The sequence below is a fragment of the Lathyrus oleraceus genome, chromosome 7, assembly GCF_024323335.1.
Source record: "Lathyrus oleraceus cultivar Zhongwan6 chromosome 7, CAAS_Psat_ZW6_1.0, whole genome shotgun sequence".
NCBI classification, from domain to species: domain Eukaryota; kingdom Viridiplantae; phylum Streptophyta; class Magnoliopsida; order Fabales; family Fabaceae; genus Lathyrus; species Lathyrus oleraceus.
The window spans coordinates 375,563,540-375,580,644 of record NC_066585.1 but is presented as its reverse complement, the minus strand read 5'-3'; the positions used below and the strand labels follow the sequence as shown (position 1 = coordinate 375,580,644).

The 17,105-nt window shown below is 43.6% G+C and overlaps 1 protein-coding gene across 1 annotated transcript; it reads left to right on the top strand.

Annotated features, from left to right (window-relative positions):
* Positions 1-11,024: 11,024 nt before the first annotated feature.
* Positions 11,025-14,923, top strand: LOC127103900 (uncharacterized). The gene is made up of 2 exons (XM_051041138.1): positions 11,025-11,393; positions 13,801-14,923. The coding sequence occupies exon 2, from the start codon at positions 13,847-13,849 to the stop codon at positions 14,921-14,923; it is 1,077 nt and encodes a 358-aa protein (XP_050897095.1). The 5' UTR covers positions 11,025-11,393; positions 13,801-13,846.
* The last annotated feature ends 2,182 nt before the right edge of the window (positions 14,924-17,105 follow it).

Genomic DNA, 17,105 nt, shown 5'->3' with positions numbered 1-17,105 from the left:
TAATGTGTTACATGGTTTGCATATCCGCTGCGAATTGTGCAATATTTTATTTTGATTAATATATGAGCATGACAAACTATTTTGGTGAATGGTGTGAAGTGTCAAGTGTGACACCCTTAATTGCATATCTACTCTGATTTATATTTGTTATTTTAATTATTATTGGGGTATTTTAGAAGGGTGTTACATTAGTGGTATCAGAGCATAGTCGGTCGAGTCAAGTCGTAATTATTCTGTTTCCCTGTACGTGATAGGTGTTGTGTAACCCTATCAGTACTTATTGTTTTAGCTTGTTGGGTTTTCAGAATAGAGATGGCTGGAAGAGGTAGAGATGATGCTGCGATTGCTGAGGCTCTAGGTATGCTAGCTAGAGTACTTGGAGGGAATCTGAATGTTGTGGGATTGGGAGCTGCTCGTCAACTGAGTGAGTTCCAGAAGAACAATCCTCCAATGTTCAAGGGAGCATACGATCCAGATGGTGCTCAGAAGTGGTTGAAGGAGATCGAGAGGATCTTCCGAGTGACTGAGTGTGCCGATAACCAGAAGGTCAGGTTCGGTACGCATATGCTGTCAGAGGAAGCGGATGATTGGTGGGTTGCTGCCCGCACTGAGTTGGAAGCTGCTGGGAGTGCTGAGATCACTTGGGCGGTGTTCAGAGAGAGATTCCTGAGGAAGTACTTTCCAGAGGATGTCAGAGGAAAGAAAGAGATAGAGTTCTTAGAATTGAAGCAGGGCAACCGGTCTGTTGCTGAGTATGCTGCTAAGTTCACAGAGCTGTCGAAGTATTACACTCCCTATGATGAGGCTACTGGGGAATTTTCAAAATGTGTGAAGTTTGAGAACGGGTTACGTCCCGAGATCAAGCAGGCTATTGGGTATCAGCGGATCAGAGTGTTTTCTGACCTGGTTGACTGTTGCAGGATCTTTGAACAGGATACCAAGGCCAGAGCGGAGAGCTATCAGCAGAGGGTTGATAGGAAAGGCAAGAATCAAAATGATCGTGGGAAACCGTATGCAGCTGGCAAAGGTTTCCAGAGACAGAGTGGGATGAAGAGACCTAGTGGGGGAGACTCCAGTGCCCCTGCTAAGTGTTATAGATGTGGTCAGGCGGGACATCGTTTCCATGAGTGTACCAGTACTGAGAAGAAGTGTTTCAAGTGTGGAAAAGGTGGTCACTTGGCTGCAGAGTGCCGGTTGAAGACTATGACCTGTTTCAACTGTGGAGAGGTGGGTCATATTAGCCCACAATGTCCTAAGCCGAAGAAAGAGAACCAGTCGGGAGGCAAGGTCTTTGCTTTATCGGGTTTTGAGACTGCTGCAGATGATCGTTTGATCCGAGGTACGTGTTATATTAATGGCTTTCCTCTTGTAGCTATTATTGACACAGGTGCGACTCATTCCTTTATATCTTTGAATTGTGCTGTGAAACTTAAATTAGAGATATCTGAGATGCATGGAAGTATGGTGATTGATACTCCTGCGAAGGGTTCAGTGACTACTACTTCAGTTTGTTTAGATTGTCCTTTGAGTATTTTTGGTAGAGACTTTGGGATGGACCTCGTGTGTCTTCCACTAGTGCAGATTGATGTTATCCTGGGTATGAACTGGTTGGTGTTTAACCGAGTTTCTATCAACTGTTTTGATAAGACTGTGATTTTTCCTGAGATTGAGGAAGGAAAGAGTTTGTTTCTATCAGCAAGGCAGGTGAATGAGGCAGTAGCAGATGGAGCAGAGTTGTTTATGCTGTTAGCGACTTTGGAGGCTAAAGATAAACTGGTGATTTGCGATCTAGCCGTGGTGTGTGATTTTTCTGATGTGTTTCCTGAAGAAGTGAATGAATTACCGCCAGAGCGTGAAGTCGAGTTCTCGATTGATTTAGTGCCTGGTACTAGGTCGATGTCGATGGCTCCGTACCGTATGTCTGCTGTTGAGTTAACTGAATTGAAAAGTCAGCTGGAAGAACTGTTGGATAAGAAATTTATTCGTCCGAGTGTGTCGCCGTGGGGCGCACTAGTGTTATTGGTTAAGAAGAAAGAAGGTACTATGAGGTTGTGTGTGGACTACAGGCAACTGAATAAAGTGACGATCAAGAATCGGTATCCTTTGCCGAGGATTGATGATTTGATGGATCAGTTGGTTGGTGCGAGTGTGTTCAGCAAAATAGATTTGAGATCGGGGTATCATCAGATACGTGTGAAAACTGAGGATATTCAGAAGACTGCTTTCAGAACAAGGTATGGACATTATGAGTATTCTGTAATGCCTTTTGGTGTGACTAATGCGCCTGGGGTATTTATGGAGTATATGAATAGGATTTTCCATCCGTACCTAGACAAGTTTGTTATGGTGTTTATTGACGATATTTTGGTGTATTCGAAATCTGAAGAAGAGCATGCTGAACATTTGAGAGTGGTTTTAGGAGGTCTATGAGAAAAGAAGTTATTTGCTAAACTGTCTAAGTGTGAATTTTGGTTAGAAGAGGTTAGTTTTCTTGGTCATGTGATTTCCAGAGGTGGTGTTGCTGTTGATCCTTCTAAGATAGAAGCGGTATCTAAGTGGGAAGCTCCGAAGTCATTTTTTGAGATAAGGAGTTTTCTTGGACTTGCAGGTTATTATAGGAAATTCATTGAGGGATTTTCTAAGTTGGCGTTACCGTTGACGATGTTGACTAGAAAGGGGCAAGCGTTTGTTTGGGACTCAAAATGTGAAGAAGGTTTCCAAGAGTTAAAGAGAAGGTTAACTACTGCTCCTATTCTGATATTACCAAGTCCATCGGAACCATTTGAGGTTTACTGTGATGCTTCATTGTTGGGTTTGGGTGGTGTTTTGATGCAGAATAAGCAAGTTGTAGCTTATGCTTCGAGACAACTGAAGGTTCATGAGAGGAACTATCCGACACACGATTTAGAGTTGGCAGCTGTGGTATTTGTTCTGAAGTTATGGAGGCATTACTTGTACAGGTCAAGATTTGAGGTTTTCAGTGACCATAAAAGTTTAAAGTATTTGTTTGATCAGAAAGAGCTGAATATGAGACAGAGGAGATGGTTAGAGTTTCTGAAGGATTATGACTTTGGTTTGAATTACCATCCGGGTAAAGCAAACGTAGTGGCTGATGCATTGAGTCGGAAATCATTGCATATGTCTATGTTAATGGTTAAGGAATTGGATTTAATTGAGCAGTTTAGAGACTTGAGTTTGGTGTGTGAGAGTACTCACAATAGTGTTAAATTGGGAATGTTGAAGTTAACGAGTGGTATTCTGGATGAGATTAGAGAGGGTCAGAAATCCGATGTGCTTTTGGTTGATAAGTTGACTCTAGTGAATCAAGGTCAAGGTGGTGAATTCAGAGTTGATGAGAATGGTGTTTTGAAATTTGGCAATCGGGTGTGTATTCCGGATGTTACCGAACTTAAGAAGAGTATTCTTGAGGAAGGACATCGTAGTGGCCTGAGTATTCATCCTGGGGCTACGAAGATGTATCATGATTTGAAAAAGTTATTTTGGTGGCCGGGAATGAAAAGAGAAATTGCGAGTTTTGTTTATTCTTGTTTGACTTGTCAGAAGTCAAAGATTGAGCATCAGAAGCCGTCTGGGCTAATGCAACCGTTGGCTATTCCAGAGTGGAAGTGGGATAGTATCAATATGGATTTTGTTTCGGGTTTACCGAGGACAATGAAGAATTTTGAAGCTATTTGGGTGATTGTTGACAGATTGACAAAATCGGCTCATTTCATTCCGATCAGAATGAATTATCCGTTAGAGAGATTAGCTGAGTTGTATATTGAGAAAATTGTAAGTTTGCATGGTATTCCGTCGAGTATTATTTCGGACAGAGATCCTACATTTACATCGAAGTTCTGGGAAGGTTTGCAGAGGGCTTTGGGAACTAAGCTGAGATTGAGTTCTGCATATCATCCGCAGACTGATGGTCAGACTGAGAGGACGATTCAGTCACTGAAGGATCTTTTGAGGGCTTGTGTTTTGGAAAAGGGAGGTGCTTGGGATTGTTATTTACCTTTGATTGAGTTTACCTACAACAATAGGATGATGGCAGAGCTGTGCCGGGAATTCAAGATTGAGCATCACAATTCTTCTCCCTATCGTCCGAAGATGAATGGGGCAGTTGAGGCAGCCAACAAGAATATAAAGAAGATTGTGCAGAAAATGGTGGTGACCTACAAGGATTGGCATGAGATGTTGCCGTTCGCATTGCATGGGTATCGAACGTCGGTACGCACATCTACTGGGGCAACTCCTTTCTCGTTGGTATATGGGATGGAGGCTGTGTTACCTGTTGAGGTTCAGATTCCCTCTTTGAGAGTCCTGATGGACGTGAAATTGCAAGAGGCTGAATGGGTAAGGACCCGGTACGAAGAGTTGAGCCTGATAGAGGAAAAGCGGTTAGCAGCCATCTGTCATGGGCAGTTGTATCAGCAACGGATGAAGCGTGCTTTTGACAAAAGGGTGCGACCTCGGGTGTATCACGTGGGTGATATGGTGCTGAAAAGGATCCTTCCTCCTCAAAACGATCGAAGGGGCAAATGGACACCGAATTATGAAGGTCCGTTCGTGGTCAAGAAGGTTTTCTCTGGTGGAGCCTTGTTGTTAACGACCATGGATGGTGAGGATTTTCCGTCCCCTGTGAATGCGGATGCAGTTAAAAAATACTTCGTATAATTGACCCGCTGGACGAAAAGAATAAAATAGTCCAGGCAAAAATGGGCATCCCGGCGAACCAAAAACAGAAAGAAAGGTTCGGGCAAAAATTAGGGATAAAAAATGGAAAAAATGTACACCCGGCAAGTCGAAAACCTGAGAAGGCGACTTGGGCAAAAAAGGGTATCCCGGTGGACTGAAAACCCGAAAGGGCGGTCCAGGCAAAAGAGGGATTGAAACGAACCACTGCGTCCAGCATGATCGTTTGCGCTTTGGTTGAAGCATCATGGATAATACCCGGTGGGGTTCAATCAGAATTGTCTTATTCAGAAGGCAGAAAGCAAGGAGAGTCTGAGGACGTATGGGGTGTAACCGAGTTGGAACTCGATGAGATCACGGGTTTCACATTGCCATTAGGATAGATTTTTCCTTTTGAGCGCAATTACCTCTTTTCAGGAATTGCTTCCTTTTGTATTGCTCATTTGAGCCACACTTTTTTTCAATTAATAAAATGCATATTCAGTCAAATAATTTTGTTTTTGTTTTTCATTACCGCTTTGATTGCGAAAACGTCCAGATATTTTTGATAAAGAGTCTTGCATTTTTAAAACATACAGGTTTCCTTCCAATGCATGTTTATAAGATTGAAGCTTGAAATCTTATTTGGAAGGTTGAGTGACCCAAAGGTTGAAATCTTGACGCGCCTGGGGCACGGTTTTATCTAACGATCTGTTTTGCAGGAACTGTAGATACTTTTCACTCACTTGCAGGGTGTGATGTGGAAGCTTTGACAAGAGAAATCCCCAGAGAGTCCGGTCAGGGACGAGTGTATGAAAAATGACGAAGGCGTTGAGGCGTACGACGATCCTTGATGGTAATCAAGAAGACTCTTCAAAATCGGAAGACTTGAAAGTATGCAGTTCCCCGCAGAGTTCGATCAGGGAAGAAGGAGGAACGGTGGAGAGACGACGAGAGACGTCCGACGACCATTGAAATTAATCAAGAAGACTCTTCAAAGTCGGAAAATTGAAATTTCTGTATAATTCCCAGGAGTACGTTCTCGTCGAGCACGAAGCGGCTTGAAATACAAGATGATGGAGCAGATAAGGTCCGGATGAGTCCGGGAATTCTTATTTCCCAGCTAAGTCCCCAAGCAGAATCGTAGGACTAGCTCCCCAGCCGAGTCAGTGTGGTTATACCTGGCAGGTTTATAATGGTGTTTCCTCAGCAGTCAGGTCTGAAGGTTGCTACCCCCGAGTGGAGCGGGTCTTTTCCAAAGAAATATATCTCCAGCAGTGTTCATCTTACCGGAGGATTGAACAAATTCCCGTGGCGGACGGGTTTCTGCATCCCCAGCTGAGCCGATTCTACCTATGGATTGCATGGGTAATCCCCAGCGGAGTAGCAGTCGTTTCTCCTAGCATGGTCTGGATGGTCATCCCCGGTAGGTTGAAGATTGCCCATTTCCTCAGCGGGAGTATCGGTGAGGGTTCCCAAAGCAGAGTTGGGGCGTGTATCCCCAGCAAGACAAAGAGATTGTGGTATCCCCACAGAGCGCGATGATGGTTCTTCTGCCCCAGCAGGTCCTCGAGAGGGTTGGGTGCAAAGGAGGTATTCCCCAGCAAGGGTGGCATTCTCCCAGCAGCAGTACTATTCCCCGGCAGGGTGGAAATCGGAGCAGTGACGAGAGCCTCAGCAGAGAGTCTCGTGTCCCCCAGAGGATTCCCCAGAGGGGGATATTTCTTTTTATGCATTCATCCTGAAAAAATAGCATGGCATATTGCATAAAAAATGAATAATCGCGTAGCATTTCCATGTTTATGGAGCATTACGCAGAAAAATCAATCATGCATCATTGCAAGCATAAGCTAGTCCCAAACCGTGGTTACCGTTTGAGGGGTGGTTTTGCTGAAAGATAAAGGTGTTATTCTGAGGAGTCTAGCATCAGAACGTTAGATCAGCAATGTTCTCCAGTAGTGCGATATTGGAGGAAATGTTTCCGTCGGGCGGAGAGGGAAATAAAATCAGAGGACGTTACGTGATTAGCAGTTTTCCGGAGTTCAGACCGAGGCGGTATCCAGACCGAAGTGGCGTTCAGGCCCAGTTTCCGATTCTCAGATCGAAGAAGTTTCCGACGATCAGGTTGATGTACTTGTGGTATTCAGGCCAGTTTTCCGGAGTTCAGACCGAGGCGGTATCCAGACCGAAGTGGCGTTCAGGCCCAGTTTCCGATTCTCAGATCGAAGAAGTTTCCGACGGTCAGGTTGATGTACTTGTGGTATTCAGGCCAGTTTTCCGGAGTTCAGACCGAGGCGGTATCCAGACCGAAGTGGCGTTCAGGCCCAGTTTCCGATTCTCAGATCGAAGAAGCTTCCGACGATCAGGTTGATGTACTTGTGGTATTCAGGCCAGTTTTCCGGAGTTCAGACCGAGGCGGTATCCAGACCGAAGTGGCGTTCAGGCCCAGTTTCCGATTCTCAGATCGAAGAAGCTTCCGACGATCAGGTTGATGTACTTGTGGTATTCAGGCCAGTTTTCCGGAGTTCAGACCGAGGCGGTATCCAGACCGAAGTGGCGATCAGGCCAATTTCCCGGAGTTCAGACCGAGGCGGTATCCAGACCGAAGTGGCGATCAGGCCGATGTCCTGGTGTTCAGACCGAAGGGGTTTTCAGACCAAGAATTATCAAAAGTTTCGGGGTTCAAGAAAATGAAAAAAGATAAAGAATATTTCGGGGTTCAAGAAAAGAATAAGAAGAAAGAATAATACTCCCGAGGGGATGTGCGGTGTTCAGACCGATTTTCTCCGTACCAGACGGATTTTTGTTCAAAGTTTGTTTCCTCGCCGATGCTGACAGGCGTTGTTAATTATTATCCCATCAGAGTGCAAATTGTTCGTCTGTTCTTGGTATTCAATCACTCTTCATCCTGATCATCCGAAAGCCGAGGCTATTTCGTATCGACAGGTTCACAGTGGATTGAATAGGGGCAGCTGTAACACCTCAAAATTTGCCCTCCTCTCTTGGGATTAGCATTAACATATTTGCATATCATTTTAGGACTTTAGGCATTTCATGTTGCATATCATGTGGTTACATTATGCAAGCTATCCTCCCAAGTCTTGATCAGAAGATGAGGAAGTCAAGTGTAAGCCAGGGTTTTATTGACTGATCATGGGCCATCTGAGGATTGGGCTGTGAATTAGGGTTTCGTGATTCTCCAAGGATGTTGGACTTCATCTTGATTGCAATGATACATCATCATCATCATGGTTGGATGTCATCAGGAGATTGAAGAAGATTCCTGGAGATTAGGGTTTTGACCACTGGTCAACCCTAATCAGTTGTATTGGGCCAATCAGGGCTGGATCAGGAGATGAGGTTTCTGATGGTTATGAGGTTCATTTTGTGATTATATGGTGATTATTGAGGCTAGGGTTTCACCCTTGAGCCATTTCAGTTGAAGATTGGGGCTCAGTTTGATCTATGCATTGCCAGATTCATCTATTAGATGAAAAGTCGACTGTGGTCAACTGTACATGATCTGATGGATTTGGAGGTGGAAATGAGTTGAAGACACTTCATTCATGTTGGAACAAGTGTTGAATGACATCTCAAAGCTTAAAAATGAAGAAAATCAAGTCAGGACAAAAACTGCCAAAAATAGCAACTGACTTGTAATAGAAGTTTCCAAAAGTGGAAAGTTTTTGACCTCAAAAACAGAAGTCCAAGGAAGCTTCAAATGAAAAATTGTTCAACATGACAGATGTAGATCTTGTTCTCACCTTTCCAAAAAGTCCAAGAACTTGAAAATCCAATGTACGGTTTGCAAGATATGGCTCAGTGAATTTCAGAAAAGACCCGTAATCAGGAGGCCATAACTACCACATACTTTGTCCAAATTGCAAGTTCTTTATATGCACAAACTCCATTTAATGTGTACTTCAAGGGTGCATAATTGGATTTTTTGGAAAAGGCTCCATGCAAAATGCCATTTTTGAAGTGAATCAATTTAAGGAGAGGGGCAAAATGGTCCACATTTGAAAATATTGGGAATTTGAAAACAAGGCCAATACCAACAGCTCCCAAATGATATTTTTGACTTGCTCAAAGTGTTAATTTTCTGCTGTCATGCTTCTAAAATCAAAAGAGTTAAAAATCCAAAAATGCACATAAACCATTTTTTCAACTAACTCATTTTGCTTAATTATGCTTATCATTGGATTAAGTAGTTGATACATAAGCTAATCTCTAACAGAATGAGTACTCTAATCACAATTCTCTAACCACAATTGCATTAATCACTTTCATCATAACAGAAAATTCTTCACAAAAGATCACATTCTCTCATTTCTCTCGTTTTTTTGCTCAAAGCTTCTGAGAATTTTTTGAAGAATTCATCAAGAATTCATCAATTGGAAGCAAATTTTCTTGTGGATTCTGAATTTGCAGGTATTGAACAAGTTCTGTTGACGAAGAACCACGCGAAGTGGTGATCGAATCGAGCTGTGGCAAGAATCTTCTTCCTCCATAACAGTCAGTAATTCTTGAAGATCGAAGGATTACCGAGCTGAATCGAACACTCCGCGCACCTCCTGAAGTGATTTGCAACACCTGTTTCGCACCCTCAAGCTCCGAAATTCGCCGACTCCATTGCCGTCATCAAGAAAAGGTTGGAAATCGAAATTCGCAGTAGCTTCAATTGAGTTATGGCTGTTGTAGAACGCTTGTTGTAGAGTACATATCAAGTTGTAGATTGAATTTTCATTGCGATTTGCGTGTGTACTCCGCGATTTAGGTTTTGTAGCAATTCCTTTCATTTGTTCGATTTGTAGTGTGTATGAATCTGTAGATGAAATTGATGCCGTTTTCATACTCTTGAGGACGAGCCGGTTCGACCGGTGTGTAGATCGTGAATTTCCGTCGCGATTTGCTCAAAACCCAGTTTCCAGCTGAAGAACGCATTGAGCAAGGCGATGAACTGCATAGCCTTTTTCCATCGATTCGCTCTGTATGTTAGGTTATAGATGAAATTAATTACATATTCATACTCCTGGGGGAAAACCGGTTCGACCGGTGTGTAGCTTGTAGATTTCCATGAACGTTCGCTCAAAACTGGAAATTCCCAGCGATGAACAAGTGATGAAGACGATGAAGCTCATGCAATTTCTGGAAAAATGATGCGTTCAATCCGCTTCCGTCCGCATCTGCTTGCGTTTCCGTGTTTTCCTTCGCAGATTCAATCCTGACCGCCCATTCTACATAACTGAAACGGTGCCGTTTTAGGCATTGGCTTAAGTATTACGATTGTGCCATTGGCACCAAAATAAATTTAATAAACCTAATATAATTCTAAATAATTATTAAATAAACATTTTAAAACTTAGAAAATTCATATGATATTCAATAATAATCCAAAAAATACCATAATTTTTTTGTTAATCATAATTTTTTCCCTATTATTTTATAAAAATGAAAAACAAAATAATGCTTGGTAGAAAATCCAATTGGACCCAGAGATGTTTTTAATGTACATATTTTCATACTTGTTACCATTTTAATTCTATACTCCACATACTATATCCAAAATAAATGAAATTTGAGACATGGATTCTTGACATCCTTCTGGATTTTTTTGACATAGGTTTGGGATTTGTTTTAGCCTATGGTTAGTTATGTGTGAATTATTGAAATTGGATATGTATATATGTGACATAGTTTGATAGGCTGAATTCATCAAATTGGTTACCATGCTTCCCATTGGCCAATGGCCTTGAATTTTTGCATGAAACTTATTTGATATGTTAACATCCCCTGTGAATTTTTGTGGATTTTTGCAATCCATTTTCGATTTGATTCATATTTTTTCTTGCTGCCTAGCATGTTAGAGTTCCATTGGTGTCACATTTAGAATTTATGTTGCCATATCCTCATAATTAATCCAATGGACATGAAAATTGATAGCGTAGTTCCTGACACATTAATGTAGCTTTTGGCTTTGGTCCCATGAATTTCCAATGAACCATTGCTGTTTACCATTAGATTGAAGTTGGTGTATAATTTTTGACTTCATTTGATGTTGTTTTTGCATGCTGTACCATGTTTAATTAATTCCTATTGATCTATTAGGCCAAATGACTTGAAATTTAATAGGTGACTTGTTGAATACCCTCTGAATAAGGTGTAATTTTTGTGGATTTTTTGGATCCTTTTTGACATATGGTTGGATATGATCTTGCTGGTTGTTTGTATGAGACTCAACATTGCTTCTTTTGCCTTCCATGTTGCATAAATAGAAATAGGAGCATAGTTTGAATATGGGGCCAATTGGGATCCCTTTGTTATTGATATTACTTGGTTTTCATCATGAATTGGCTGCTGTTTTAGGATTTTTCCATCTTTTTGACCCTAGGCTAGTCCTAGTGGTCATGTTACTTACATTTGAAGTTGATTGTGCCTTTTCAGGTTAAGAAGTTAAGGATTAAGGCTTTTGTTTCACATTTGGGATTGTGTTACTTGACACATATAACTAATGTATTTGTTTTGTAGGATGTTGGTTCATGTGAGCCTTGTGCTATGCACCTCATTATGTGTATAATTGTACTTGGTTAATTGATCATTATATTGTTGTCTGTTTGTGAAAGTAGATGCTGATTCTGTTTGACTTTTGTACAGGTACCTTTAGTTGCTCAATTCCTTGCGAACTTTTGCTTTGCGTTGCTTAAGCAACTTGCATTGAGGTAGGTCTTCTTGACTTCATGTAGTCTGGAGACCCGGCTGCTACCGGGCCGGGCAAATAAATGTCTGAAGTCCTCCTTAAGAGGCAATGCTTGTGTATGTTTATTTTTAAGCCCAAGCAGGAAAAGTCCTTCAAGTAAGGCAATTGGTGGAAGGTAGGGACAAGCAACCTGTCCCCCACTATTCAGTGAGTCTTCTCCTTGCTCCCATTACATGGTTGTAGCATTGAGATCAAAAGCCCAAGATCTGTTGAGTCAGAGTCATCGAGTATAGAAGGGTTCCCCTATTCTGGACCCATGCTCATTTGTCAGCTCTCCCTGGTTAGGGATATGAGCTGTGAGGTCTGATCCTCACTTCACCTCTTCATCTGCTTCACCTTAGCCTCGTAATGGCAAGGTTAAGAGCAAACACAGCCTGTACAGACGATTGCTTAGGCAGTCAAACCTGATTGATTGAGCCCCTTGTTTGGCTATAGTGCGTGTTATGTGGATATCTGATTGACATGCTTGTTTGAGATACCTGTTCTCATTTGATGATATATGATTGTATGCTTGTGTGCTAGCTTCTTTCCTGGTTAGGTTAGTTTGCTTATGCAAGTAGGATAGAAAACCGAACTTAGGGTTAACGATGCATGACAACATTAGGCTCGAGTCTCAGCTCCCTAGTTGTGTATCTTTCCCCGGTTTCTGGTTAGCAATTTAGTCCCTTTCAGGGGAACTACATCGCCCTGATCCTCGTGCCAGACGAGGTATGTAGGCAGGTGGTCGTGCGAGACCACTCCGGGCAACCTTTTTCTTTTTTGCGTGCGTTTACTTGTTATCTGACTGTGCTGTTTGGTGTTTTGGTTCGGATGCCGACGTAAGCCCAGTGATTGGCTGTCGGGCTCCAAGTTTGCCGTTTTGTGCGTGTTTTGGTTCGGATGCCGACATAATTCCATCAAGTGGTTGTCGGGCTCCATGTTTGCCACCCTTGTTTGTTTGTATGTGTTGTGTTGTTTGGCGTGCGTAAGCCGAACTACAGTGGCTCTGATTCTTGTTCCAGACAAGATATGTAGGCATAAGGTGCGATACCTTATCGAGCCCGTTTCTCTTAACCCCACATGCGTTCCCTGTGTGTGTGTTTGATGTATGTTTATAGCAACCTTATCTTTCTAGAACGTGGATCCCGTCGAGTACGACGGACGTGAGGGGTGCTAATACCTTCCCCTTGCGTAACCGACTCCCGAACCTTGTCTCTCTGGTCGCGAGACCATGCCTTTCCAGGTTTCTCTGAGCGTTTCCTTTCCCTATCTTGGGATAAATAACGTTTAGTGGCGGCTCTGTGTGTTTTTATTTTTAGGCTCGCCGGTTGATTTTTCGCAGGATGCGACAGCTGGCGACTCTGCTGGGGATAAGGTGTTGACCTATGCTGGTCCATCGTCCCTAAGCGAGTCTCTCCTAGCGCTTTAGGATAGGTTTGGTTGCTTGTTTTGTTTATTTATTGCATTTATTATACTAACCATTGTTTATATACTTGCATTAAATATGTGCATGCATCATTACTGTCACGTTGCCATCTTCCTCTGCAGGTGGTTCTGTTACTTTGGGGTGGGTGTTCGGAGTGGGGCTAAAACCCAGGCCCGAGTATACACCTAGGACTAGTGTGGTCTCACGTTGCCTCTTTCATGTTAAGTCAACATGTGCCTGGCGGCGTGATGTGCCACAAGCCGGACGAGGCTCACTTGATAGTGCTCATCTCTGTGGATATTCCGCTTTGTTTGAGTCACTCCATTTGAGTTGTTGACTCTGGTGACCGATCATTCCCGGATCTTTGGTTTAGACGATTTTAAGGGAGCTACAATGGCACACCCGAAAGGGCAAACCCATTGAGTATCTCCGCCCGATTGTCGAGACTATTATCCGCCTTAGGATGACTTGTTTAGAACCTACCTGTGAGGGGAGGGTTGTTCTGTCAGATGTTTGTTCAGATAGCCTTCAGATGGTGACCTTTTGATCTGTGATTCAGAGACATAATTATAAGTCGGAGTTATGGTTATTTATTGCTGTGACGCCGGAGTGCTGTCCGTGACTTATCAGTGGGGATCCGTTTATTTCGGATTCCCCGGGCCGAGATATGTATCAGTGGGGATCCGTTTATTTCGGATTCCCCGGGCCGATTCAGATGATGGTGTGTCTGCTCAGAGATGGTCTGGTGTTGATGATGATGATGATGCATCTGTCTTCCGTTTATTTCGGAACCCGTGGATCAGATTGGTGATTATTTGTCCACTCAGATGGTTATGATCAGTTCAGAGCCCAGATTCAGTACAGATAATCAGATGGCTTGGAGGATGGCAACGCATTGCATTCATTCATCAGCATCATTGCATTTTGCATTATTTGCATCTAACCCATGTTTACCCATATGCAGGGACACTTTTGATCGAGATTCTGGTTGAGAGATTTTCTGCTCCAGTATGAGGACCGGTTTGAAGAACAACATTGCTTACAGTTTCTTTGATCCAGAGATTGGTGTGCTCAAGGATATGATAGCATTGATTACTCCTGACCATGTGGGAATGTTTAGAGAGTCATACGGCGGTATTCTGAAGATGGTTTTCAGACTCACTGACTGCGACAGGAGCGCCATCCACACTCTTCTTCAGTTCTATGACCCTGGGTTGAGGTGTTTCGTTTTTCCAGACTATCTGTTGGGACCTCTGATGGAGGATTATGTCAGCATCCTGGGTATTCAGATCCGTGATCAGATTCCTTTCCATGTCACTAGGGCGGAGCCGGATGTCCTTGGGATTTCACGTGCTCTTTATTTGAGTCCGGAAATGGTCAAGGAAGGTTGGAAGGAGAAGGGAAAGTTACCTGGATTTCATTTGAGTTTCTTGGAGGCTAATGCCAAGGAACATGCTGCTGCGGGTAACTGGAAGACGGTTTGTGCTCTGATTGCTGTGAGCATTTATGGGATTGTTCTGTTTCCTAACCAGAAGAATTTTGTGGACCATAATGCTATCAGATTGTTTATGCAGAGAAACCCTATTCCTACCCTGATTGGAGATGTCTACTACTCAGTGCATAACAGGAATGAGAAGAGGCGGGGTGGTCTGGTTAGATGCTGCTCTCAGTTGCTCTTTAGATGGTTCATGGGGTATTTGCCTTCCCGAGGTGCGTTTGTTCAGATTGACCCTAGTGTCAAGTGGTCCTTCCGATTGATGGGTCTGCGGGCTGATGACATTGCTTGGACTCATAATGGTTTAGCTGGTCAGGACTTCATATGTAGTTGTGGGAGTTTACCTAATGTGCCTTTGGTGGGAGTTCAGGGTTGCATTAATTACAACCCGATGCTTCTCCGGAGACAGATGGGGTTTGCTATAGAGGGTCCTCCTCTCGGGCGAGAGATTCAGGAGTCCTTCTATTTCCCGATTGATGGTAACCAGACCAAGTTGAGGCAGGTATTGGACGAATGGCGAGATATCCAGAGGAGGGGTAAGGTTCCTTATGGCAAAGTCAACTGCCGGTATTTTCCACTATTTGAGGATTGATTGCGGAAGAGGATTGAGTCTACATTTCTACCGTTCCCTGGAGGTGACTCAGTGTGTCCTAGGATTGAGGGTCCAAGTTCTTCTGTCAGCATGGATGAGTTCTTAGAGGTGAAGCGGGAACGAGATCAGCTACTTGCAGAGAAGACGGAATTGGAGATGAGTGTCGCTCGGGTTCAGAGAGCTAATCAGGAGCTCAAAGCAAAGATGGAAGATCAGGATAAGCGGCATGCTTTGGAGACCAAGCGATTTGAGATGGATACAGCCTACTATGGGAAGGTTAGTCAGGCTTTGGCATCTTCGGCAAAGGAGCATGATATCACTAAGGAGAAGCTGTTCAGAGCATCAAAGGTGATAGAAGATGAGAAGAGGAGGCAAATCCTAGTCAGGGATCAGAGGGATGAGAGAGCCAGAGTCCTCGCTGCAGAGTGGGAGGCGGAGAAAGCAAAGATCAGGGCCGAGAGAGATCATTACATGGCAGAGAGAGACCACTACTTCAGACAGATGAAGATTCATCAGAAGGAAGTTGGAAGACTACAGCAGGAGAACATAGAGCTCAGGTTCGCCGCAGAGTTCGCGAGGATGGAGGGCGAGATAGGGCCATCTGCGGGACCCTCATCCAGTTAGATCTTTCTTTCGTTGTGAATTACCGTCAGGCTTGTTGACGGAATTCACTTGTCTGTATTTCTTTCCTATTCTTGAGGATTGTATCTGACCTTATCTGGTTGATGTATGACTATTGCACTGATTGTGCACTTTTGCTATGTGATGGTGATTTTTCATTCAGTGATTGGTTTTCAAGCTTTATTTGCTTTACCGTATGCACTTACACAAGCACACACATGGTTGGGGGTATTCTTGCTAAATCACATATCTCCGATCTGCACAACAAAATCAAACACTGCTAATCAGAATGTTAATGCCGGCTTATTATTTGTCTCGATGATGCCAGGGTCGAGAGACAAAGTGTCCTTCATATGGATAGACACTGCATACATGCATTAATCATGATAACTTGTGTTTTATTTTGCAGGTGACTATTACTAACGTGCTTGTTTGTAAACAGGAACCATTGCTCGCGCTCGTAGAGCTGTACCCCTGCACTCAACTCGCCCTCACAGATATTACACAAGAAGAAACACTCCCAGACTCATGGAGCTTCCCAGTGCTGATATGCTGGAATTGAAGGAGAAAATGACCGAACTGATCAATATAATGCAAGGTTTTGCCATTGGTCAGAAGGCTCTCGCAGATAAAGTTGAGAAACTCGAGCGGGTTTCTGCTCAGAACAGTGGGGTCAACCTGGATGGAGTCTCCAACCAGGGGCAGGGATCTCGTGATGGGGGAAAGAGGACAACAGTTGGTCTGGTGAATAATGCTGGTGCTGCTGGTCAACCTGGGCCTAGTCAGAATATGAAAGACAACTTTGTGCCTCCGTTTTATGGGTTTGACGAAGATCAGGAGGAAGATAGAGAGGCTGACCAGTTCTCTATGCGAAATGAGCCTTTTGTGCCTTACGACATTCCTCCTCAGAATAAGGAAATCCAGCTGCTGGCTGAGAAAATCAAAGTGCTTGAAAGTTATGCCACGCCAGGGGTGGTTAACATGTCCAACATGGGATTGGTGGAGGGGATTGTCATTCCTCAGAAGTTCAAGGCGCCTGCGTTCGACAAATACAATGGCAGTTCTTGCCCGGAAACTCATCTCCAGGCATTTGTCCGCAAAATCTCGGCATACACCGCGGATCAAAAACTGTGGATGTACTTTTTCCAGGACAGCCTGTCTGGAGGCTCCTTGGAATGGTACACCAAGTTGAGATCATCCGATATCAAAAGCTGGCAAGATTTGGGAGATGCTTTCTTTAAGCAATACCAATTTAATGCTGATATGGCTCCGAGTCGTACCCAGCTGCAGGGTATGTCTCAAAAGCATAACGAAGGATTCAAGGAGTATGCGCAGAGGTGGAGAGAACTGGCTGCAAGGGTGCAACCTCCTCTGGTGGACAGAGAGATGTCCGATTTGTTCATGGGGACCCTGCAGGGGCCGTTTGCAGAAAGAATGGTGGGTTGCCCTGTCACCAATTTCTCTGACATTGTGGTGGCAGGAGAAAGAATCGAAAGTTGGTTGAAGCTGGGTAAAATCCAGGGTGGTGCATCTGCGTCTTCTTCAGGAACGAAGAAACCGT